This window comes from Psammomys obesus, unplaced genomic scaffold, assembly GCF_907164565.1.
Source record: "Psammomys obesus unplaced genomic scaffold, mPsaObe1.curated_primary_1811, whole genome shotgun sequence".
Taxonomy (NCBI): domain Eukaryota; kingdom Metazoa; phylum Chordata; class Mammalia; order Rodentia; family Muridae; genus Psammomys; species Psammomys obesus.
In genome coordinates, this window is record NW_026596131.1 from 15,295,403 (window position 1) to 15,318,319 (window position 22,917).

General features: G+C 53.1%; 4 protein-coding genes across 5 annotated transcripts; 2 read left to right on the plus strand and 2 right to left on the minus strand.

Annotated features, from left to right (window-relative positions):
- The first annotated feature begins 4,626 nt into the window (after positions 1-4,626).
- On the plus strand, positions 4,627-8,471 carry Tspan10 (tetraspanin 10). The gene is given in 4 exon segments (XM_055592480.1): positions 4,627-4,662; positions 5,966-6,597; positions 8,133-8,422; positions 8,425-8,471. Coding segments are annotated over 4 exon segments (1,005 nt in total).
- Positions 8,472-10,001: 1,530 nt separating this feature from the next.
- Pde6g (phosphodiesterase 6G) lies at positions 10,002-11,543 on the minus strand. The gene is made up of 3 exons (XM_055592613.1): positions 11,398-11,543; positions 10,473-10,513; positions 10,002-10,078 (listed from the first exon to the last, which is right to left on the minus strand). The coding sequence occupies exons 1-3, from the start codon at positions 11,541-11,543 to the stop codon at positions 10,002-10,004; spliced, it is 264 nt and encodes an 87-aa protein (XP_055448588.1).
- A 4,574-nt stretch (positions 11,544-16,117) lies between these two features.
- Positions 16,118-17,451, minus strand: Oxld1 (oxidoreductase like domain containing 1). 2 transcript variants are annotated; one of them, XM_055592401.1, is made up of 2 exons: positions 17,248-17,451; positions 16,118-16,692 (listed from the first exon to the last, which is right to left on the minus strand). In XM_055592401.1, the coding sequence occupies exons 1-2, from the start codon at positions 17,419-17,421 to the stop codon at positions 16,282-16,284; spliced, it is 585 nt and encodes a 194-aa protein (XP_055448376.1). In that variant the 5' UTR covers positions 17,422-17,451; the 3' UTR covers positions 16,118-16,281. The 2 variants fall into 2 exon arrangements, with proteins under 2 accessions (XP_055448376.1, XP_055448375.1); XM_055592400.1 differs by having other exon boundaries at positions 17,218-17,451.
- Positions 17,452-17,516: 65 nt separating this feature from the next.
- Positions 17,517-22,586, plus strand: Ccdc137 (coiled-coil domain containing 137). Its single transcript, XM_055592252.1, has 6 exons — positions 17,517-17,671; positions 18,155-18,288; positions 19,251-19,470; positions 20,736-20,818; positions 21,001-21,080; positions 21,239-22,586. Exons 1-6 carry the CDS (start codon positions 17,550-17,552, stop codon positions 21,452-21,454), a joined length of 855 nt encoding a protein of 284 aa, XP_055448227.1. The 5' UTR covers positions 17,517-17,549; the 3' UTR covers positions 21,455-22,586.
- The last annotated feature ends 331 nt before the right edge of the window (positions 22,587-22,917 follow it).

The window sequence follows — 22,917 nt, forward strand, 5'->3', positions numbered from 1 at the left end:
GACGTCCAGTGCTTCACTCTACGCCTTCCGCCCGGGACAGACAGAGGGGAAACAAGGTTCCGGCCCCACCAACGGCCGCGCGCATGCGCAAGCGGCGCCGCGCTCACCTCGGCCCCGCCCCTCAAGGCACGTGCCTAGACCCGGCCTCCTCTGCTAGCCTGCAGGAGACTGCCAAGGAGAGGCTTGTTCCTTAACGTTTAGACAACACCGCCAAACCCCCCAGAAGGGGGCATCGAGTTCTCACTCAAAAAATAACCGCTGAGGGAGTTTTATGGCGTCTTCAGATTTTTCCAGCAATGAGCCGAAGCTTCTTCGTTTGCACTAAATTTTGTAACTTCATGCGTATAACTTGAAGCCCGAGGTTAAGGGAATCTTAAGAGGCTAAAGCCACCGATTTTTTTGTTTGATTTTTGGTTTTGGTTTTGGTTTCATTTTTTGTTTTTGTTTTGTTTTGTTTTGTTTTGTTTTGTTTTGTTTTGTTTTGTTTTTGAGACAGGATCTCACTAAATATAACCTTGGCTGAGCTGGAGCTCCCTATGTAGACTAGGCTGGCTTAGAACTCAGAGTGATGCCCTTACCTCTGTGCTGGGATTTAAAGAAGTGTACCCTCTCCTGCCACTGATTTCAACTTAATTTCTAAGTGTATATGGCCTTTTTTTAATATTAGACTGTTTTATTTCTTTTTTATTATATACACGAGTATATTATGTACACATGTACACACACATATGTCATTGAGGTAGATTCTTTTTTTCACCATAGCCCTGGCTGTCCTGGATTTGGACATCCTCCTGAGTGTTGAGATTAAAGGCGTGTGCTCTCCCCACCCACCTGACTAGACTTTTGGGGGGTTTGTTGTTGTTGTTTGGGTTGGTTGGTTGGTTGGTTGGTTGGTTTGGTTTGGTTTTTTTATACGAGGTTTCTCTGCATGGCCCTGGCTGGCCAGGAACTAGCTCTGTAGACCAGGCTGGCCTCAATCTCACAGAGATCCATCTGTCTCTGCCTCTACCCCCTGGTGTGCTGGGATTAAAGGGGTGTGTCAGCACCACCCAACTAGACTTTGTTTTTAATTTTTTTAAAGATTTATTTATTTTATGTATATGAGTGTTCTTTCTGCATTTACATCTGCCAGAAGAAGGAATCAGTTCACATTATAGATGATTGTGAGCCACCATGTGGTGCCAGGAATTGAACTCAAGACCTTTGGAAGGGTAGACAGTGTTCTTAACCGCTGAGCCACCTCTCCAGCCCCTGTTTTTTAATTTTTAATGTATTTTTTATATATGTTTTGCCTGCATGTGTTTTGCTGTGCCACACCAGCGCCTGGTGCCTGAGTCAGAAGAGGGAGTAGATCTCTTGGAACAAGTTTCTGATGACTGAGGTCCACTGTGTGTGCTGGGAAGTAAAACCAAGTCCTCTGGAAAAGCACCAACTGCTCTAAACTGCAGAGCCATCTCTCCAGCCCTGACTTTGAACTCTTGATCCTTCTGTCTCCACCTCCTAGTGCTGGGATTTCAGGAGTGTGCCATCACACCCGGTTTATGGGTGGTGGGGTAAAACCTATTCATAAATGATCCGCAGGGCTTCATTCATGACAGGAAAGCCCTGCACATCCAAGCCCTGCACATCCAAGGTCCGTTTTCAGTCCGGGTCTCACGAAGTCCTGCTGGCTTCAGGTCTGAAATCTTCCTACCTCTGCTTCCTGGGGACTGAGGCATTCACCACCACCTGCTTCCCCTCTTAGTCCCGCTGAATCAGCTCTGCCCATGCCAGTGCTGAGAGCACATGTTCTGTAACCTCTGTTATTTAAATTTTGGCTTGTTCATTCCGTTAACAAGTTTTACTACATGCTGACTTACCCTGGGAGCAGAGTAGGACATAGGCTCCTGCTGTGGTGCAGTTACTCCACAGGCAGATGAACTTGCAAGTATATAATACTGGGTGGATCTTAAGTCGAATACACAAACCAAAGCAAGGGCAGACATGGAGGGTGATAGAAACTGTTTAAAATAAGGTGACCAGGAGATGGAGAGATGGTAAACAGTTGAGAACACTGGCTGCTTTTCCGGAGGACCTGGGTACGTTCCTAGCATGCACATAGTGGCTCACAGCCTGCTGTAACCCAGTTCCAAGGGATCCAATGGCCCCTCCTGGAATGAAGACTAAACACACATAAAATAAAACTAAGATTGTCAGGGGCCAAGTGAACCAAGGTGCAAGTGCCAAGCCTTATGACTTGAGCGTAATCCCCTAAACCCATGAAGTGGAAAGAAAAATTCTTGGACCTTATCATCTGAGACCTTCACACACACATTATAGCACATATGCGCGCGTGCGCGCACACACACACACACACACACACACACACACACACACACACACAGATTTTTTTTTTTTTTCAAGATGGAGCTGGGCATGCCAGCACACACTTACACACTTCCAGCACTTTGGAAGCAGAGATAAGTGGTGATCTGAGTTCAAGGCCAATGTAGCCTGCAAATCAAGTTCTAGGACATCCAGAGCTACATAAAGAGGCCCTGTCTCAAGATAGAGACAGTTAAAACAGCTTTTTTTTTTTTTTTTAAGATTTATCTATTATTTATATAATGTTCTGCCTGCATGTACACCTATGTGCCAGAAGAGGGCACCAGATCTCATTATAGATGGACATGAGCCACCATGTAATTGGTGGGAATTGAACTCCAGACCTTTGGAAAGGCAGCCAGTGCTCTTAACCTCTGAGCCACCTCTCCAGCCCCCTAGGAGAGCTTTTTATTGTCAGTTTGAAACAACCTAGGCTCAGCTGGGAAGAAGGACCTTCACTTGGTCATGCTGATTTGTTTGGCCTTTACCGTGGGAAGGCCCACCCCACTGTTGGTAGCCCATCCCTGGGCAGGTAGGCCTGAGCTCTGGGACCAAGCTAGCTGAGCAGGAGCCAGCAAACAGGCCAGCAGATAGCATTTCTCTGACGTCTTTGTCTCCACTCCTTTCTCCAGCTTCTCACTTTGAGGTCCTATCAGCTTCCTCTCCATGGGGCATAGAGCTCTTCAAAGAGACCTTCAAAATCCTGCCTGAACTGCTCTTTCACTGGCTTCCAAGTCCGTCAGGAACCTGGTGCTTTCTCTATGCTGGCCCACGTACATGGAGGGCCCAGGTATGTGCTAACATGCCCAGTATGAATATTACATACAAGAGGAAGTGAATAAGATGTGGCTTTGGCCAGTTGGTGGTGGCACAGGCCTTTAATCCCAGCACTTGGGAAGCAGAAGCAGGCAGATCGGAGTTCAAGGACAGCCTGGTCTACAGAGTCAGTTCCAGGACAGCCAGGGCCATACAGAAAACCCTGTCTCAAAGAAAAAAAAAAAAAAGAATCCATAGCTTTATGCAAAAGTGATAGACAAGTGCTTTCCCACTGAGCCACAAATGCAGCCAATAGAAAACATTTTATATAAGTGATTTACACCAGGACAGGCTGCCGCTGCCTGGGCCATAAGGAAGCCTGGATGGAACAGGTAGTCTAAAGCCGATAGAATCAGTAGGGACATAGCTCTGTGAGTTCAGCCTTAGAGTTCATCCTCAGGACTGGGGGAGGGGAGAAGAAACAAGAAGTGCTGCTGCTGCTGCAAGACGCTGCAGGGCCCCAGGCAGTGATGTCAGTGCATTGGGGATGACAGCCGACAGCACACACCATGCCAGGCCATTCAAGGCCAGCAAATTCGTCTGCAATATAAAGTTCTAAGCCAGAGTAATGGTAGATAAGGCTAAAAGTAAAGGCTGAGCCTGGACCGTCCATCAAAAGCTGAAACTTAGGGGGACTGGGGTTGAAACAGGAGAGGCCATGTGGCAGCCTTTTGTCTTGTCCTAACCGCGTCTGCAGAAGGGCTTCTTGATGTCTTTGAAGGTCCTGTGAGCCCACAGTGACACTGACAAACACATCTGCACCTCACACACAGAAGCCAGGAGACTGGGGAGGTACAAGCCCAAGGCCACACAGCAGCATTGGTGGTTGGTAGGGCCCAGGGTTAACAACCTTGGGACATGCTTTCTGTTGCGGCATCACCCAAGTCCTTTAGACACAAGGGCCAGTTGGTGATCTTAACAAAAGCCTGCCTCTGTGAGCTTGGAGGGAAGGGGTGTCTGCAGTGTGGCTGCTGACTTGTCCCTGCCCTGGACCACCTACAAGGACACACTGGCACTTGTGCTGCCTATGGGGCTCCTCAGACGGCTGCTGTGGACCAGGTTGCAGAGACCAGACCCCTTGAGGGGCTGATAGGACAGCAGCCGAGCCTTCCAGGCTGAGGGACTTCGTAGTGATGAACAGCACTGGGGACAACCTTACCAAAGTCATGGCTTTGCAGATGTTAGGCGTATCCCCAGAGCCAAGGCCAAGAATCGGAGCTAAGAAGGCCACATGCATCTGCAGAAGCAGGGGCCTGCCTTAAGCTCTAAAATGTGACTCCTCACATGACCCCACTGTGATGGCTGTGTGGGTGGAGCCTGCAGCTCTCCAACCCTGTTATACAGCTTACAGAGAGGCCAGGGCACCACTGCACCAGGACGGGACGCTAACCTGTTGAGAAAGGCGCCGGCCACCTGCCTCTGCGGTTGTCTCCGTTCGAGTGGAGAATGGAGGAAGGAGAAAGTAGCCCCTTGCTCTTCCAGGTGAGCCAGTATGTAACGGCCTAGCTGGGGCAGGAGATGTCTCTTGGCCCTAGGATCCTCTGGAAGGCCCTGGACCAGGTTATAGTCTACCTGGCTCCTGGCCCCGCCCCCAGCCTAGCTGTGTACTGGCATTTCTCATTGAGCAGATGCCAATGGGTGACTCTCAGTCTGGGGTGGGGGCTTCACTAGTCAGATGGCTCCCCTTACCCATGGCTACAGTTGCATGCCTGCCTCTATGGGATCTCCTAAAGGTCTCAAAAAACACACTGACTCGGGAGCAGGTAAGGGCAAATGTCATTTGAGGCTAACTGCAGACTCCCTGGCCTTGGACAGTCTTGATGCTGCCAAGTGGCCTCTGCCAGGCTCTGATAGACTCTGGCTGACAAATAACCTTCCCATATTCTGCTCCAAATCCAAAAGCCATCCATGCAGCTAGGCAAGCACAGATGGAAGGGCTAGCTTCTTCCTGGTGGGGCTGGGCTGAAATAGGGCCCTTGCCTAGTCTCTGGTTGTAATTACTCCCAGGTCGATCTGTCATTAGTAAAACCAGGTTGTGGGCAGAGCTGTCCCATCTCCCTGTTAGGGTCTGTCTCCTGTCTGCCTGCTCAGCTGAGCCGACCCCTGGAGGGCAAGTATTCTTTGCCGCCTCTGGATTGCTGACCCAGTCTCCCGGCCGCCTCTCTCCCTGCCTAGGAAGCCAGGCAGGCAGGCAGCACCCTGCCCTGAATCCTCTACACTCAGTCCAGCACAGTGTCCATACCTGGCCTCAGTTCTGTTGCTAGGTCCGATGCAGGGGAGTCAAGGTTGATTTCACAGAGGAAGGTGGGAGGGTGGTCCCAGGACCAGCCGCTCTGTCCCAGGCAGCCGGCACTTCCTGACTCGATGGGAAAGTCCCTCCTGGGACTGCACAAAGTCACTGCTGGGGCAAGACCATGGCTGGTCCCTCTTTCACAAGAGGAAGAAAGGAAGTGTGTAGTCTCTTAAGCGCTGGCCTGCCCAGTCTTTACCATCGACCTTCCACAGTGCTGCCATTACACTGTCCTAGTGGAGGCTGGCCTCACACACCTACCCTGGAAGGCAGTGAACTAGGGCCCTCACTGCCCTCTACTCCCTGCCTAAGCCAGATGAGACCACAAGTTCCCAGCCCCGAGCTATCCAATTCTCAAGGCTTTCCTTCCTCCAGCAAGCTTCCTCTAAGCGCACCTGGCCCTTCCTTGGTGTGCCACACTCCCTGCTGGACGTTGCAGAGTTTGAATGGCTGAAGGCTCCCACTGCACCCTCTGAGTTTCCTCTCCTTCTGCAGGGCATCGCTGGCCAAGAGCCACCACTCGCCAGGAACAGTCCCCCTCCTGCAAAATCCCCAGGTCCAACACTCTGGAAGGACCAGACAGGGGTATGGGGCTGCAGATGCTGGCCTGGAGCAAAGCACCAAGCCTGGAGGGACGGCCTGGCCTCCTCCCTCCACCTTTCCATAGGGAGCAGCTGTGTCAAGTACCTGACCTTCCTCTCCAACTTCGTCTTCTCCCTGCTGGCCCTGCTGGCCCTGGCTGCAGGGCTCTGGGGCCTAGCTGTTAAAAGTTCTGTGGGGAGTGGCTGGGATGGACCCCTGCCCACAGACCCCATGCTGATGCTGGTGCTGGGAGGCCTGGTGGTCAGCGTGGTGAGCCTGTCCGGCTGTCTGGGTGCTCTCTGTGAGAACAGCTGCCTCCTGCACTGCTACTGTGGGGCTGTCCTCTCCTGCCTGGCCCTGGAAGCCCTGGCGGGGGCTCTAGTGGTAACCCTGTGGGGCCCGCTGCGGGCCGGCCTGGAGTCTGCCCTTCATGCTGCCGTCATCCGCTACTGGGATGACCCAGACTTGCGCTTCCTCCTCGACCACGTCCAGCTGGGGCTGCAGTGCTGCGGAGCACTATCCTACCAGGACTGGCAACAGAACCTGTGAGTGTGCCCAGCCCGCAGAGAGGAGGGGCGCGCCGGATGCCTCACTCAGCCACTGGAGCGTGCAAGCGTGCCTGTGTGCACGACCTTGTGCACACACACACCACATGCCTTGCACTCCTGCTTCCACAGGCCTGTTCACAAGTGCACTTGAGTACATACAAATGCACTCTCATGTCCTCTCACTTATCCCTTTCACATAAATACAAAATGGAGTCTCTTCCTGAGGCACATACACGCACGTCACATATACACACACAGACATAGAGATGCGTGTCCTCACTCATGAGGTGTGGGGTGCTTGCCTTTGCCTAGGCCATGGGTGTTGAGCCTGAATGAGCCTAACTTTTGGCCAACTCAGGGGCCCAGACTCAGCTTCTCCATACTGTCCCTCCAGGTAGGGGTCTTAATTAAGAGGCCAAGCCAGCGGACACCAGAAAAGTGATTTTTTTTTTTAATCAGAATATTTTAACTCAGAACACTTCAGTGTCAAGAAAAACACCTTAGGTTAGCTCAGGCCATCAATCTGTGACCCCACAGGTCTCTATGTGTTTACGTGATCCTGATTAAGCTTCTAATTTAGGCCCACTTTAGGCCTGACACAATGTTTTATGTTCTACTTGAGGGTCCCTGGTCTGTCTACCTCCTCCAATGCACAGACACCCTGAGCAGCACCTGTCCTCACTGACGACTAGGGTAGACATTATGCTCCCTCCCAAGGGAGGGAGGAAGCAGGAAGAAGGTGTGGAGACAGAGGAGGCTCTAAAGACTGCCTGTTTGCTCCTACCATAGCTGCAACGCATGCCATGCCCTGGGCACCCTGCAGAGCATCCCCAGGTTACTGGGAAAACCCACCTAGTCAGGGAGAGTACACTCTGTTGGTGGTCCAGACCTGGGGAAAACTGCTGCGGAGGCTCCTCAGCCACCAACGGGCTGCTTAGGCCTCTGCTGCGGCCCAGGAACACTTCTTACTGCAGCCCATTCTGGAAGCTTCTACGGGAGCTCAGAGGCTAGCTGCTCAGATAAACTCACAGTGTGGTCGGGCAAGGTCTTTTATTCTTGTTTTTGCTTTTGTTGTTTTCTTTTTCAGGACAGGGTCTTTCTGTGTAGCCCTGGCTGTTCTGGAACTCACTCTACAGACCAGGCTGGCCTTAAACTCACAGAGACCAACCTGCCTCTGCCTCCTGAGTGCTGGGATAAAAGGTGTGTGCCACCATCCCCCAGTGGGGCAAGGACACCTTACCTCCTCCCCTTCAACCACCTCACCAAACATTTCTTTGCCTGCCGAGATAGACAGCCCTGGTCTGCAAGTATAGCAGTTTCTGTGATACAGAAACTGGTGTCCTGTGTGTGTGTTTGCACGTGTGTGCATTAACCCTTTCATATGTGTATGTGTGTGTGCCTGCGTGTGTGCGTGTCTGTGTGGGTGAATGTGTGTCTGTGTGTGTGTGTGTGTGTGTGTGAGAGAGAGAGAGAGAGAGAGAGAGAGAGAGTCTGAAGGCAAACCTTCTCTCCAACCCTTGTGTGCCCTGCAGGTACTTTAACTGCAGCTCTCCTGGGGTGCAAGCCTGTAGCCTTCCTGCCTCCTGCTGCATCGACCCCCAGGAAGAGAGAGCTTCAGGGAACACTCAGTGTGGCTTCGGGGCGTTGCGCCTGGACCAGAATGCAGCCGCACTGGTAGTGCACCTGCAGGGCTGCGGGCCCGCACTGCAGGAATGGCTGCAAGGGAACATGCCGGCCATAGGAGGCTGTGCCGTCACTATTGTCATGATCCAAGGGACTGAACTCCTGTTGGCTGCTTGCCTGCTGAGGGCTCTTGCTGTCCACAAGCAGCAGAGGACACAGAACCCAGCCCTCCCCCCGAGCAGAGCTGAGAAGAGAGGCCTCTCTTCACTGTCCAGGGAAGTGTCAGGGTAACTAGCTCTCCAAGGGACTGACCCCTGGCCTTTCACTCCTGGCCCATTGCCTCCTTCCTTGCTGCATCTCTTCCGTCAGGCCCCAAGGCCCACCTGGATGGACTCTGTGCTGCCCTGATTTCACAATTTCACTCCTGATTTCTCAGGACCCACCTAAGCTCATGGCTGGCTTTTGCAGAGGCCACAGAGGCCTGTGTCTGAGCATACTGCTTCCCACTAGGTGACAGGAAGGGCAAGGGCTGTGGGTTCCCACTTCGACCCTCAGCCACCAACTCTGATCTGTGTCAGCCTGGCCGGCGAGATAGTCTAGATCCTCATTCCGTCACTGCTGGCTTTTCAGGGCCGACTCCTGCTTTCTGGTCTTCGGTGAGATGTAGGGTAATGCCCAGGCCACACCCTGTAGAAAGCTTTTTTTGGTAGTAGAAAGACTTTACCTATTGGTGTATACATTAATATTTGTATAGTAAACTACAGATCTCACAGAGACTGGGACTGTCTCCCCCAAATCAAGATGGAGACAATTCCTAGTTTCCCAGCTAGCGCGGACTGATTACAAGTGTGTACCATTAAGTGTGTGCCAGCCCCAAGAGCCCTTCTGAAAGCCATTTTCTGGTCATGCCCAAGTAATAATCCTACTGTCACCATAAGTGTGGTGGGTGCTTTGGGGTGAGTTTGCCCCTATGCCTTACCCCATGTATGGAGTTCCCAGGTCACTGAGGGTACACAGCAGGTGTTGGACTTGGGATGGACTGCCTGGGCCCTGGGGTTGCTTATCGGATGCCTGTGTTTAGGCTTCTGGGTTTTGCCTTTACCCGCCCTCACCCTCAATGACCACCAGAAGTGAGGGTCACGGCCAGGATCACATGTGCAGGACCTCCGGGTGTAGCCTCTGTAAAGGTGTGACAACGGGAATGTTCTGTCTCTCTTCCTGGCCAGTCCCCTACCTCCACCTGCCCTGGTGACCCTACCAGGGCTGCGCCCCTCTGTCAGTGTGCTTCAGATAAGCAAGGATGTGCTCATTTTATTTTGAAATAGCAGCAAGGGACAGAGCATGTTGGGAAGGTTGGTATAATGGTACAGCAGCCTTAGTCTCTCTCAGCGCATCGCCCAGGACAGTGTCTCACCCCAAGTCACCCTTCTGGAGGGGCTGCAAGGCAGGGGATCTCTCTTACCCACAGAAGGCAGTTCAGGGAAGCATCACTGAGGAGTCCATTCCTGTGTTCCAGCCACAAGAAGGACAGGAAGTGGGGCTGGGGCCCCTCCCTTCTCTCTCCTGACCAGCAACCTCAGGTCAGCAGAGTGTTGTGTGGGAGGTGGTGGGCTCTTGGTAGCAGGTGTCAGGGCTGAGGTTTTCTGCCTAGAGGCCAAGGGCAACCTGGCTAGGGACTCAGCTCAGGCTTGGCAGGGTCCTGGACTGGCTTACAGAGGGGCGGGGTAGAGCGGGCTTCAGCGGGCCTCTTCCACAGGGCTCTCGTGGCGGGGATCTGACTAAATGATGCCATACTGGGCCAGTTCATGCAGCTCCAGGTGATTGAAGGCCTCCCAAGGGCAGATGACAGTGATGTCTGCCGGAAAGGTGGGTTAGAGATAGCTTCATGGCCCAGGGGCTACCCCATTTTCTGTCACCTGGCTTCTCGCTCCCCAAATGAAAGCCTTGTCTGCCTAGAGTGACAGTCTAGTCTCTGCTTGCAAACCGTCCTCCCAGGAGGGAGGAATTAGCTTTCCCATCTGCGTCAAAATGGAGAGCTCAAGGGAGCCTTTGCCAAAGCTGGAAGGAGGAGCAGGGTTTCTCCTGTGCCTGGTGAACCTACCCCATCCCTTGCAGTGGGAGAGAAATAGGGACAGGATGGAAGGCAGACTAGCAAGAAAGACAGGGACCTGGGACCCGCAGGAGTGTGTGAGAGGGATGGAGGGCACTCAGCAGGGCTGCCCCGATGCAGCCATGCTGGGCTGGCATACCTGTTCCCAGGCCTTCCATTCCAGGGATGTCATCCCCGAACCTGCAAGGGCAGAGTGGTCAAGGATGACGTCTCTCAGAATTAGATCTAGCCACCCCTGCAGACCAGCCTGAAGGTTTCCTCCCCTATGTGTGCTGCCAGGCAGACCTGACGGCTCGCCTCCCCCCCACCAACAGGGGCTGGTGTGCTTCCCAGAGATTCACAAACGGAGGACCAGCAAAGCAAGGGTGAGCAGCCCAGATGCACGAGGTTGCCTGGGTGGGTCTGAGCTGCGGTTTCTCCAGGACAGTACCGTGGAGTGTGTGAGTGAGTGTGAGGGTGCTGTGTGTGTCTCAGTGTGCCACCTGTGGTTTGTCCCTGAAGGCTCAGATGCTGGAAACTCATCCCCAGCACAGAAGTACTGGGGGAGGGGTGGTAGAGCTGTAAGAGGGAGGCCAATAGAGAGTGACTGGGTCACGGGGACCATTACGATGGATCGGAGCCAATCTACAGACAAGGCGGCCGTAGGAAGAGACTGGTACCTCCCTGCCTTCTACATTCTCGTCTCCATCCCTTTCCCCAGCATTCCTGCAATAATACCACCCTCCAGGTGTAGCATAAAGACAGGGTCTGTACCAGGGGCCAAAGAGTTGAGACCATCCCTCCTGGAACTTTCAATCTCCCAAACTGTGGGCTCAACAAATTTCCCAGTATTTCATCATAGCAACAGACAACTGGCTAAGGCGGTGATTCTAGGTGTTCACCTGTAGGCGTCTGTGCGTGGGTGAGTGTGGTGGGGTGTGGGCGCGCCTTCCTGAGGAGATTCACACAGGCTACGGCCCTCCTGGGGCCCCAGTCAGAACACACACTACAAAGAGCCCGCCCCAGCCCCCACCTTGCCCTCCCATGTCGGTCTGTGAGAGGCTCCCCTCTGCTGCTCTGCTTACCCTTGGACACCTTTCTTGGGGGGCTTGCTCTTGAACTGCCTGGTTTGCCGCTGCTTAAACTTAGGTGGTCCTTTCCGGGGGGTGACCGGTCCTCCTATAACCCGTGTGGCTGACCGAATCTCAGCCTTGGGTGGCTCCAGGTTCATGGTGAGGCTGGCCGAGACACTGCAGTGACCCTTGGTTTCTGGACTCTGTCAGGCCGGGCTGGACTCCTCATGCAGGCTAAGGCAAACCGGACAGACCCCTGTTAGTTCCCTGGCTTCTGCATTTCAGCCTGGGGAGCGGAGGGGTGATGCCCTGAAATAGCCGTCTCCACTGCAAAGAACCACCTTCCAGCTCCTCCCGGGCTTCCCAGCACTCTCCTCCTGCCTGGGCCCATCCCACTCCTCCCACTGCTAGCAGCCACACACAACTCACGTGTCTCCCTGGCACCCATCTCACACTCCTAGCCCACATCAAACCCTCATTTTGGCCCCTTCACATGTCCTAAACCTGGACTTTTACGACCTCCCCGTGCAGGTAGCCACTGAACACCGCTGTGCCTGCACCCTCCTTCCACCTGCTGGACTGTGTGTGCGCCAGCATGCCACTGTGCAGAAAGCCTTCTGAGGCCTCCTGGGCCTGGAACAAAGGGCCCTGCCTGACCCTGCAAGTCACCCTCACTGTCCCTTCTCAGGAAGCCTCCTCAGACTCTACCCATGCCATTCTGAATTCCCAGGTTCTGATTTATTTCTTCATGTCACATACTTGTAAAGTCATCATTTAGTTAGTTACTTAGGTTTTTTGTTTTGTTTTGGTTTTGTTTGTGTTTTGAGACAGGGTTTCTCTGTGTAGCTCTGGCTGTCCTGGAACTCACTCTGAGACCAGGATGGTCTCAGACTTGGAGATCCACCTGCTTCTGCCTCCTGAGTTGCTGGGATTAAAGGTGTGCATCACTACCACCCAGCTAAATTCCTTCTTGTTTACATTCTTCTTTAAATATATTTGTTCATATTTATGTACTTGTTTTGGGCTTGTTATCTGTCCCTTAGGGTTGGACTTGGTGCTGATAAATAAAATACACAAAATAGAACACAGAGATCCCCCAGAGCAGGCCTTGTTTTTGAACCAGGGAACCTGCTGAGCTGGGTACAGCAGGTTTTCACAGCTCCATTTCCAAGGGCCAAGCCAGAATCGGGTCTTAGGGAAGGCAATTGCACTGGTTCTTCTCCTGAGCATAGCATGTCCGCACTGCTCACTAGCTCACTTGTCCGGGCTCATTCTAGGCTAAGCATCAGCTGGGGACGCTGGTGTGGCTGGACTGGCCTAAGCTGCCCTGTGTCCGGCCACGGAAAGTCACTATGCAGGACACACTCTCCTCCTCTCCCCAGAGCCTCTCCCCAAGAGCTCTGAGCCCCAGTGACCTTGGCCATGGACAGCGCAGCTTTCTGTAATCCTATTAGCACCTAAAGGAGACTCCTAATCTCCCAGGGTTTCTAGAAAGCTCCATAAACCTCAGGGTGACCCAGACAGGAGCTGTTTGCCCCTACCATAGCTCTCCCAAGGGGCTACCTCTTAGGGTTCCCTTTTCTGTCCTCCTCAGTCCTGTGGGGTGTACCTCTCAGTCCAGCCTTTTTTTAAGACAGGGTTTCTGTGTAGCCCTGGCTGTCCTGGAACTTGCTCTGTAGACCAGGCTGGCCTCAAACCCAGAGGTCCGCCTGCCTCTGCCTCCTCAGTGCTGGGATCAAAGGTATGCGCCACCACTGCCGGGGCTGCTCAGTTCAGTCTTAAGCCACTGTTTCTGGAATATGTTTCCTGGACCCTCAGGGCTGAGACTAATTAACAGACAAGGATAAGTCTGTTGCAGGCAGGACTCACCCCAATCTCAGTGGTCCCCTCTACCTTCCTACATTCAGCCTGAAGCCAGCACCAGCCTAGGAAACAGGACTCAGGAGCTTAGGAGACCAGGCTGCTCAGTCCTGGGGCACCATGGTGAAATACTTCTCTAGCTAAAGGCCATGAACTCCCACAGGCACCTGACAGGGTTCCAATAATCAGTGCAGTCTCCATGGAAACCATGCCTGAGCTACCTCTCCAGGACTGACCTAAAGCGGGTGCCATTCAGGTGTATGATCAGGTTGCTGGCCTTGGGGCAGAGGCACTACCATTTGGCATTGTGGAGAAGCAGAGGAGGTGCTTGGTAGGATGTCCTTGCTAAAGAACAGGGGGGTGACCGACCAGGACAGGCTCCTAAAGACTGGAGAGCTCAGAAGAGGTGGTAAAAGCCTGTCGGCTTCCCCCAACCCAGGGTGAGTGAGTGGGTGCCTAGCTGTCAGAATGGGCAACAGGATGAGCTATTACTCACCAAGCACTGTGCAGACCTCAGGGAGCCGCAGGTGCCAGTCGGGACCTGGATCAGCAGAGCCCTGGCCTAGGAATTTATCCTTCTGCTGAACGGATTATGATTCTTTCTCTGACGCTACACTAAGCAGCTTGCTGGGCCTTGAGGGGGCCTTACTCCCGGCTGGGATGGCGAGGGTGGGCAGAAGGGGCTCAGGTGCAGCCAAAGGCCTAAAGGAAGGTCACCCAGTTCTAGTGGGTAGCCAAGAGGAAGGGGGAAGTATGATCTCCAGTAGTTGTGGGACTACACCTCCAGGAACAAAGAACAGGGCCGCCTTCCAGACAGGTCCTGCCCGTTACCACCCTCACTTTCTGTCCCATCCACAGAGGAACTGTTTACAGACCTTGACATTCTGTGTGACAGCCACTATCTATTTTTCCCGTGCCTTTCAGCATTGCCTCTTGCATTCCAACCCCAAGGCCTTTGTATCTGCTACTCTGTGTAGTCCCTTTTCTGGACCCATTTCTCTAGCTTCCTGGTCTGGGCCTCTAGGGCTCCACCCCATGTCTTAGTGGTGCCTCGAAAGGGAGGTATGACACCTATTTCAGATTAGCTTTTTTCTTCACACTTATTGTATGAAGTTTGGATAGAGTTGTGGTTTTGTTTGTTTCTGCTTGCATGTGTGTCTGAGTGAAGGTATCAGATCCCCTGGACCTGGCACTACAGACAGTTGTAAGCTGCCATTTGAGTGCTGAGAATCAAACCCAGGTCCTCTGGAAGAGCAGCCAGGACTCTCGACCACAGAGACATCTCTTTAGACACCCCCCCTTTTTTTTTTCTTTTAAACACATGGTCTTATGTGGTGCTGGGCTGGCCTCAAACTGTCATGTGGCTAAGGATGGTTTTGAACTCCTTGTCCACTTCTGCTTCCCAAGCGCTGGAATGGCATCATGTGCCAACACAGGCAGCTGTGCACGATTCCTATGCTAACCTTTGGGAGGCATGTGTCTGCTAGCGTCTGGCCCACCATGGGCATTTCACAGTTATGGTGCTAAGCACCTGGGGATTAAATTGTTGGAGGCCAGAGTCAGAGAACGTGAGTGCCACATACACAGGAAAAGACCTGGGCCCACCGCAAAGGGCTGGCCAGTGGCTCCCCTTCAGAGGCATCTCATACAGCGAGACCTTACTGGCCTCTGCCACAATTATCAAATGCTGGAGATGCTGGTTTTTGTAGGATCCACTGGTATTAACATTTCCTGCAGGTGTGAACTAATGTCTACCTGGCCTAGGCAGCACACTAGCGACAGAGCAGAGAAATGGTTCCAGCCATCTAGCTTGGTGAACCCATGAGTTCATTGGGGTAACTTACAGGATCATGGGTGGTCAAAGGCCTCTGTATCATCAAGAGTGATGATCCAGGCTGGGCAGTAGTGGCACACCCTAATCCTGGCACAGGCAGAGGCAGGCTGAGATCTGAGTTTGAGGTCGGCCTGGTCTACAGAGCAAGTCCTAGGACAACCAGGGCTACAAAGAAACCCTGGGGGTGGGGGGAGAGTGATGAGTCACAAAAGTTGTGCCTGGAGTTTTCTGCACAACTTGTAGGCAGCTCAGCTAGCTTAGTCTCCACTTTCCAGCAACTGGGCTATCTTATCTTAGGGAGGGCTCTGTGCTTCTGGCAAGTTTTAGGAGCTTTCTGAGCCAGACTTATTTACCCACTAAGTCTTTTGAACCTGTTTTTGGAGGAAATGTTTCAGTCCATAGTAAGTAGCTACACAGTCTGGGACCTGTTAGGCGTGGACACTACTGTCATGTTTATCTGGGCCCAGCTGAGTACTTTGGAAGACATGCAATGTCTGTCCAAGACACCTGAACTGTGTTCTTTCACCCACTAGCGAAGTGTCCCTACTTTCTGATGTCCGGATTTGTGTAAAACACCAAACATGAAAAAAGCCCCATTTACCAGCTCAAACCTAGCAGGAAGTCACTCTATAATCCTAGCCTTCCCTTTAAGGTAGGTGAGCACAAATGCCTCTAAGCTCAGTACTTCTGGAGCTGCCTTGGTTATTCCAGCAGTACTCAGAACTCTGGGGGCTGATCTTCACTACTACATGGTAGAAAGAACTTCTCCCCCCAGGGCCCAGAGGAGACAGGTTGCAGCTAGGCCCCTCCCAGGTGATGGTTCTCCTTTACCACAAAGAGACTGGACCTAGAGTTTATTGTCAGCAGGACATCCCAGGTACACTGGGGCCTGGAGCAACTCCTATCACAGATGTTCAGGGAGACAGGGGTCTAGTTCATTTTCACCAGTGAGAAAAGAAAGCTGTGGCTGCTCAGCAGGGACACACAGCCAGCAAATGTATGCTTCTTTTGACAACACAGGCAGAGGGACAACACAGAGGCCGCACACGGCTGACAGAGATTTATTTATTGCGAGGTGAAGTCGTTACACAACAATCCGTATTCCTGGCAGACATGTGGAGTCTTCCAGACGCAAGGGTGAGAGGGGTCCTGCAGCTTAGGCTTAGCATTTGTCCACAGCAAGGCTTCCCAGGTAAGCCGGCTCAGGTTCCACTCTGTGGGCGGAGCCGGATCTCCATTCTGATGAAGGCCTTGAGGTTCTCATCAGTCACATGCTCCTCTAGAAGGGCCAGGGCCTGCTCCCCACCATCCTGGTAGTGCCTCATCAGAGCTTCCGCATAATCTACCCATACACAGTTAGGACAGCCACTCATGCAGCAGTTCGTGGGGGGCTGGAGTTCAGGGGGCAGAGAGTATGGCGGCCCTTTGGGGCTCCCCGTGGGTGGGGAGGCTTTTGGCTCCCTGTTATTCTCCACACCCACTTGGAAATCCTCTTCCCTGTGGTCCATCCCCAGCTTCCTGCAGCTATCAGTGGCTTGCCCTGCGGCATGGCGTCTGTGAAGGACCCCTCGTCTTCCTCGGGGAAGACTCTGGCAGCAGCTGCAGATGGCGAACTGGTGAGAACACGGGATAATCAGTATGACTTCAGGAAACTGTTAACTGCTCTGGGGAATGCTCAGCCTTCCTAGCATTGCAATGGCGGCTTGACATCCTTCTCACTTCCCGCGGAGCCATAGACAACTTGGTATATTTAACTTCTGTGTACTGCTTTCCTATCTGTGAGATGGACATACTGGTGGGTATGAGAAGAAGCTTGTCAAGCCCCTGATTCCCTGCCAGGCACTGGGCCTGCGCTCCAAACGATTGCACGAGGAACAACTGCAGACCAGACTGACCGTGGAGAGGATGAGGGAAAGGCCACAAAGCCGGTGGACCCTGACCGCCTGCTATAGCTAAGCACTTCTCTGAACATGCTGTGTGCAGCATTCTCCGCCCCCGCCGTCTTTTCATCACTTCACACCAGAAGCTCAGGGGATATCGGGTGGCCCTATTTTCCGCCTCAGAGGCCCTCGGGTCCCCTTCCCTGCTATTCCCTAAATGTTACTCTTGCAATTTACTAACTCCTCCGGGGCCCAGACCTGAAGAACGCTCTCAGTGAGCGCGCTGACCGTGACTCCTCCTCCAAGCGCGGGCCGGCCTCCCAGACCTGGGATACCCCGGCTCCGCGAAAGGCTTCCCGCAACCCGGCCGGGGCCTTGGGACCCGCTCAGCCCGCGGGAACGCGTCCAGCACCAGCGCGCCGCTCCCACCCGGCCTCCCCGGGACAGGCTCTGCAGCAGCATCCCGACAGCTAGCGCGGATGCGAGGGCCAATGAGCGTGGGCCTGAGAGCAGGAAGCGGAAGTGACGCTACAGGGCGGGCCCGGCGAGAGGGCGGAAATAGCACCGCGAGGGGCGCTCCTGGGCTCATAATGGCGAGACAGGGGCGCATAGCCCGGGGAAGTGCGCTGATCGCGGGTCTCGGAGGGTCGGGACGGCCGCAGGCGCTGCGGAAGCAGCAGTCGCAGGGCCCTTCACGGCCCGGACAGCGCAGGTGGGTGCCATCCTGGGAGAGGACCCAGTTGGGAGCTTTTACCCAGCCCAGTCCCACGCTCAGCCAAGCGGAAGTGAGTGTATCAAGGGTCTCTTGAGCCACATACCGGGTATGAGGCGGGGGCTGCCAGCCTCCGTGTGCTTTCGGAGCGCACTTTGCCTCAACATGCCAAGAAAAATCCAGTTCAAGACCCCTGCACCGTTTTGTGTTTTTTTTTAATATTTGTTATATGTATATGAACGCTCTGTTTTCATACACACCAGAAGAGGCAATCAGATTCCATTACAGATGGTTGTGCGCCACCATGTGATTGCTGGGCATTGAACTCAGGACCTCTAGGAAGGGCAGTCAGTGCTCTATCCGCTGAGCCATTTCTCTAGGGTTTCCCTTCACCCTTTCTTTGTGGGCTTAATCCTTACTCTTTTTCTGCTTATGTTGTACTTGGGAAAGGTCACACTCCTGGGTTATGGGTTATCTTTCCAGCAAAGAAAAGAAGAAAGTGAATTGCAAGCCCAAGAACCAGGATGAGCAAGAAATCCCTTTCCGGCTCCGAGAGATTATGAGGAGCCGACAGGAGATGAAAAAGCCGCTAAGCAACAAGAAGAGAAAAAAGGAGGGTATGTACAGCCAGCCCTTGCTAGGTCCCACCGTAGCCATGTCAGAACCCATCCAGTTGACCACATACTTAAAGGCGTGGTACTTCGAGACCCAGTACTGGAGTGCGCGGTTCGGGAAGGATCTTTACGGGGAGGACAGCACAGGGCTGATTTTACAGCAGGGCGCTTCTGGGATTTCTGTGAGTGTTTGGGCTTTTGAGGTGTTATTCTTAGTACTGTGTGTGCAGGTGTGACAGTTGCGGAGGAATGTGGGTGCAGTTGCTGCTGGAGACCAGCAGGGGGTGCTGGATCCCCTGGAGCTGGAATTTCAGGGCTTTTCTGCCCAGTGTGTTTGCTGGGGAGCCAAACCCAGGTCTTTCAGGCATACATTTTCTTTGTTTCTTTCTTTCCTTCTTCCTCTCTCCTTCCTTCCTTCCCTCCCTTCCTCCCCTCCTTCCTTTCCTTATTTTTTTGTTTTTTCGAGACAGGGTTTCTCTGTGTGGCCTTAGCTGTCTTAGACTCACTTTGTAGACCAGGCTGGCCCCGAATTTACAGAGATCCGCCTGCCTCTGCCTCCCAGAGTGCTGGGATCACAGGTGTGCGCCACCATGCCTGGCTGGAGTACATATTCTTAGTGCCTGTGCTTTCCAGCTGCACTGTTGTGTTTTTGTTTGGTAGGTTGTTTCTAGGTGGCTCTGGGTGGCCTCAAACTCTGCATCACTTCACCCTCACCTCTGAGTGCTGGGATCATGAGTGCCATCACGCTGGACACTCTGGCTTCCTTGTTCACCTGCAGTGGACATCCTTGTCATGAGATCACGCCTGGGGCTGCCGTAAACATTTCAGCTCTCTCTGCATGCTGTTAAACCTGGTCTTCCCCTCTTGTGGCTGTAGGAAGGAAGTGGTCACAGGCTACTTACCTGCCACCATCCATTTGGTCCTCAGCTCCCTCTACACCTACTCTGGGTGTCCTTTGTCCTCAGCCCAGGTGGCGTTCAAGAAGACATTGGAAAGGGAAGCGAAGGGAGAGGAGCCTGACCTTGCTGTCCCTACGTTCAGGCAAAGGAAGGGGGAGTCTGATGGGGCCTACATCCAGCGCATGGAGCAGGAGGCCCAGCACGTGCTGTTTCTCAGTAAGAACCAGGCCTCTCGGCAGCCAGAGGTGCAGGCAGCTCCTGGGAAGAAGTCTGAGCGGAAGAAAGCGTGAGTTGAGCCTGGAGGCCCCGGTGATGCGGGCTGTGGGTTTGGCTGATTGTATTTTCTGGCGATGGTGTTTTCTAGTCAGCCTTGTCCATCCCCTCCAGGGACTCAGGAGAGTCATGAGAAGTTAGTATCTTCTCTACACAGGAACCCGGAGGCTGGTACTCCTCAAACACCTTGTTTTGTTCCTCTGGGAACACTGGAGGGTCTAAGTGTTAGACAGGAAGGGGTGGTTGTTTGCCTTGGGCCCACTGCTGTAGGACAGTGGAAGAAGAGAACAAAGTATGCCCAAAGGAATCACCCTTGTGGAATGGCCCGTGTGAGGCTGACGTGTAGCCTGCTGCCTGCACTGTGGTGAGGTTGTCTTTAGTCTTCCTCTTGGTCTGAAAGAGATTTGGGTTTGTGTTGTTTGTGCAAGTTCTGTACCTTCCTGACCTGATGTCCTTGAGGACACCAAAGAGGAGATAGTGTCGCTGTAATGACGTTCACACATGCTTCTGTGTCGTCCATAAGGGTAGTGTCCAGCCAGTGGAGGCCCAGCACAAGCCTGGCTTCCTGCTGTGTCCTCAGCACCTCCTGCTCAGGCCACCCCCGGCTTGTGCGCAGGTAGACAGGTAGCCTTATCAAAACAAAACACATGATGTATCACAACTTTCAGGAAGAATCGACCTGGGCTTTCACTGACTTGGAAAAGAAATTTCAGCCATGCATGGTCGTTCATGCCTATAATTCCAAGATCTAGGAGGCCAAGATTTAAAGCCTGCTGAGTTGAGACAAGACAGGGTTTCAAACAAAAAGATGACCAAGAATAGCTACATTGTTTCTCTTCACTAGCACAAGAAGCATGTATCTTTTTCTCTCTCACAGATGTGATGAGGTTGCTTTATACTTTTCATACTGTGGTCCCAGCACTGTCCACACTCTCCCAAGGAGGTGGTGTGCAAAGTGCGAGCCCTCTGACCCAGTCTCACAGCTGACACGTGGGGTGGAGCGTGTTACCCCGCAGAGAGCCCCTGGGTCTTGGCAGTGCGGCATGCTCACTGTACGGTACCCAGCCATATCCTTGCCATCGTTTCAACAGTCCAAAATGTCGGCTTTTTGTCTCCTGGGGCTGAGAACTACAGGCTGGGCCCGTTGGGGAACCTTTTGGATACAGAGCATGGGTTTGTCGCCCCACTCTTGATTCTGCATCCCTGGGGCGGGCTGAACCCTGCTGACCGATGGAACAAGAGTTTAGGACTCTGGAAAGTGTGTGCTTGTTTCCCTAGGTTCCAGAAGCGGCGACTTGAAAAGGCCCAGAAGAAAAGGGAGGCCAGAGCAGTGGAGAGATTGGAGCAGGAGTTGCTAAAAGGTAGCCTTTCCCATACCAGGCACAGGCGCTGTCGTCTCCACAGGGCTGGGCCTGTTCTTCCCACTAGACCTCTTTGGTCACCCCTGTGGACTCTCCCACTGGATGATTGACTTCTGATGCCCTCAAGAAGAGGGTTGGTGGTGAGTCAGAAATGGCATGGGCTTTTGTTCACTGTTTTGCAGATACTGTCAAGTTTGGAGAAGTTGTGCTACAGCCCCCAGAGCTGACGGTCCAACCTAGAAGGAGCACAAACAGAGACAGGGTATGTGGCAAGGACTTCCTCAGCACTGCTGGGGACTGCCCTGGTCCAGGCCCTTCTTAAGGGCTGTTAGCTGCTGGACCATGCTGCACCAGCTAAAACCCTTTGCTGTAGTCTTTGCTAGCTGAGCTTATGCTACAGCCTTCTCTCCTATTCCTCAGCCTGGCAAGAAATCGCTAATGCTGAAGATGCTTTTGGGCCCTGGTGGTGTGTCCTCGACTCCAGCCACTTCACTGGCCCGCCAGCGGATCCTTGGGGAGGAGCGGGAGCGGGCTGTGCAGGCTTACAGAGCCCTGAAGAAGCTGCAGCGGCAGGAAGTGACACCTGGACAGCCCCCCTGCAGCTCTTCCCAGAGGACACTCCAGGCTTGTCTGTGATGCAGAGACCCCGCCGTCCAAGGCCCTTAGAAACTGGCCTGGGGGGGCTAGACTTGGATGAGGGAGAGACAGCAGATGCTTGGTTTGGATAGGGACCTGAGTGTAAGCTTTCAGTACGCAGGCCAGGGTGACTTTCTCTTCCTCTAAGGTTTGTGCCTTTAAGAGTGACCAGTGAGTCTCATACAGGGCAAATCTCCAGCACTTGCCTGAGACATCTGGGAGGGCTGGTGTTTTTCCTGAGCCTGGCTTCGTTCTGAAACAAGTCTCAGCTGGTACTAGCCAGGACCACCTCAAAAAGACTCAATCCTTAATCCAGCTGATCACTGAAGCTGCTGGTGTAAGTCAGCCTGTTGTCTTAAGAGGCTTCCGTGGGCTCAGTGCAACCATTGCAAGGCAGGGACAGGGCAAAGCAGGCTAGGCCTGGCAGTCAGCACGTTATTTGCCTGCAGGGGTCTGGCCAGAACCTCTGCCCAGGTTTGGTTTGGATAGAGATGGGTTGTTAGTGCTGCCTGAGTACCCTGAAGGACGAACATGAAAACCCAGTTCCCATGGAAGGAAGAATGCAGAGGCAGAAGAATCCAGAGTTCAAAGCCACTCTGTGACTTACAGCAAGTGTGAGCCAACTGGAACTACATGAGATAGTGTCTCAAAAACCTTATCTAAACATCAAGAGCTAAGCTTGGACCCTGCTGGGGAAGCCCACAGTCCTCTGGTGGATCTGTGGAGCTTTGTCTAGCAAAGCTGGTCCTGGAGCCCAAGGGGAGTCCTTCCAAATGTGCATTTTCCAGAGTGAGGGTTATTAACGTTTTGCTCTTTGAAGTCTGGGCCATTGTTCTCTGACACACTCATTCACAGCCCCGGTCAGTGCACATCAGTGTGACTAGGCATGAGTGCTTACACAGACACCCAACAGTAGTAAGGCTCAGAGATGAGCAAGTTGGCTGCATTGGCCACTTGATTTCCCACAATACATTAGGAGGGGCCAGGGCCCAGAGCCACTGCTATCAGGTGCAGGCGTTTGAGTTCTTTCCAGAAGCAATGTAACCATCCAGCTAACGCAGGGTGGCCAGCTCCGTAGCCAACTGTGAGCTGCATTAAAGAACTCTAACTGCCCTAAGGAGCCCAGGCCTTATGTACTAGAGTATGTCTTATTTTCTCTATTGTTACACACCCATGCTTTCAGATCATCTTCTGAGTGCTTCTCTTTTTCAGAATACCTTTATTAATCCCTGTGGGACTGTAATGGTCCAGGATTAATGGGGGAAGGAGAGTTTCAACCACAAATACTTCATATGAGGATGGCAGGCGTTGGCTCAGTCCCCTCTCCCAGCAGGCTGCCCACCCTCAACCCTGGTGAACATTTACGGCCCAGTTGTACCAAGCTTCCCTCCTTGTTTGACCGTACAAGGTTTCCCCGCTTGGACCTCCTATCCCTGAGCATGCAGATGGAGTTCTTTCAACAA

What these genes read in the sequence shown, in the direction of transcription:
- Pde6g (XM_055592613.1), bottom strand. Translation starts at nt 11,543, where the DNA reads ATGAACCTGGAGCCACCCAAGGCTGAGATTCGGTCAGCCACACGGGTT. An exon ending in CCCAAGAAAGGTGTCCAAGG is followed by an intron (nt 10,514 to 11,397) that starts GTAAGCAGAGCA and finishes CTGCCCTTGCAG; the next exon opens with GTTCGGGGATGACATCCCTG. An exon ending in AATGGAAGGCCTGGGAACAG is followed by an intron (nt 10,079 to 10,472) that starts GTATGCCAGCCC and finishes CCTTTCCGGCAG; the next exon opens with ACATCACTGTCATCTGCCCT.
- Oxld1 (XM_055592400.1), bottom strand. Translation starts at nt 17,421, where the DNA reads ATGCTGCTGCAGAGCCTGTCCCGGGGAGGCCGGGTGGGAGCGGCGCGC. An exon ending in TCACTGAGAGCGTTCTTCAG is followed by an intron (nt 16,693 to 17,217) that starts GTCTGGGCCCCG and finishes TGTTCTCACCAG; the next exon opens with TTCGCCATCTGCAGCTGCTG.
- Ccdc137 (XM_055592252.1), top strand. Translation starts at nt 17,550, where the DNA reads ATGGCGAGACAGGGGCGCATAGCCCGGGGAAGTGCGCTGATCGCGGGT. An exon ending in TCACGGCCCGGACAGCGCAG is followed by an intron (nt 17,672 to 18,154) that starts GTGGGTGCCATC and finishes TTATCTTTCCAG; the next exon opens with CAAAGAAAAGAAGAAAGTGA. An exon ending in GGAGCACAAACAGAGACAGG is followed by an intron (nt 21,081 to 21,238) that starts GTATGTGGCAAG and finishes CCTATTCCTCAG; the next exon opens with CCTGGCAAGAAATCGCTAAT.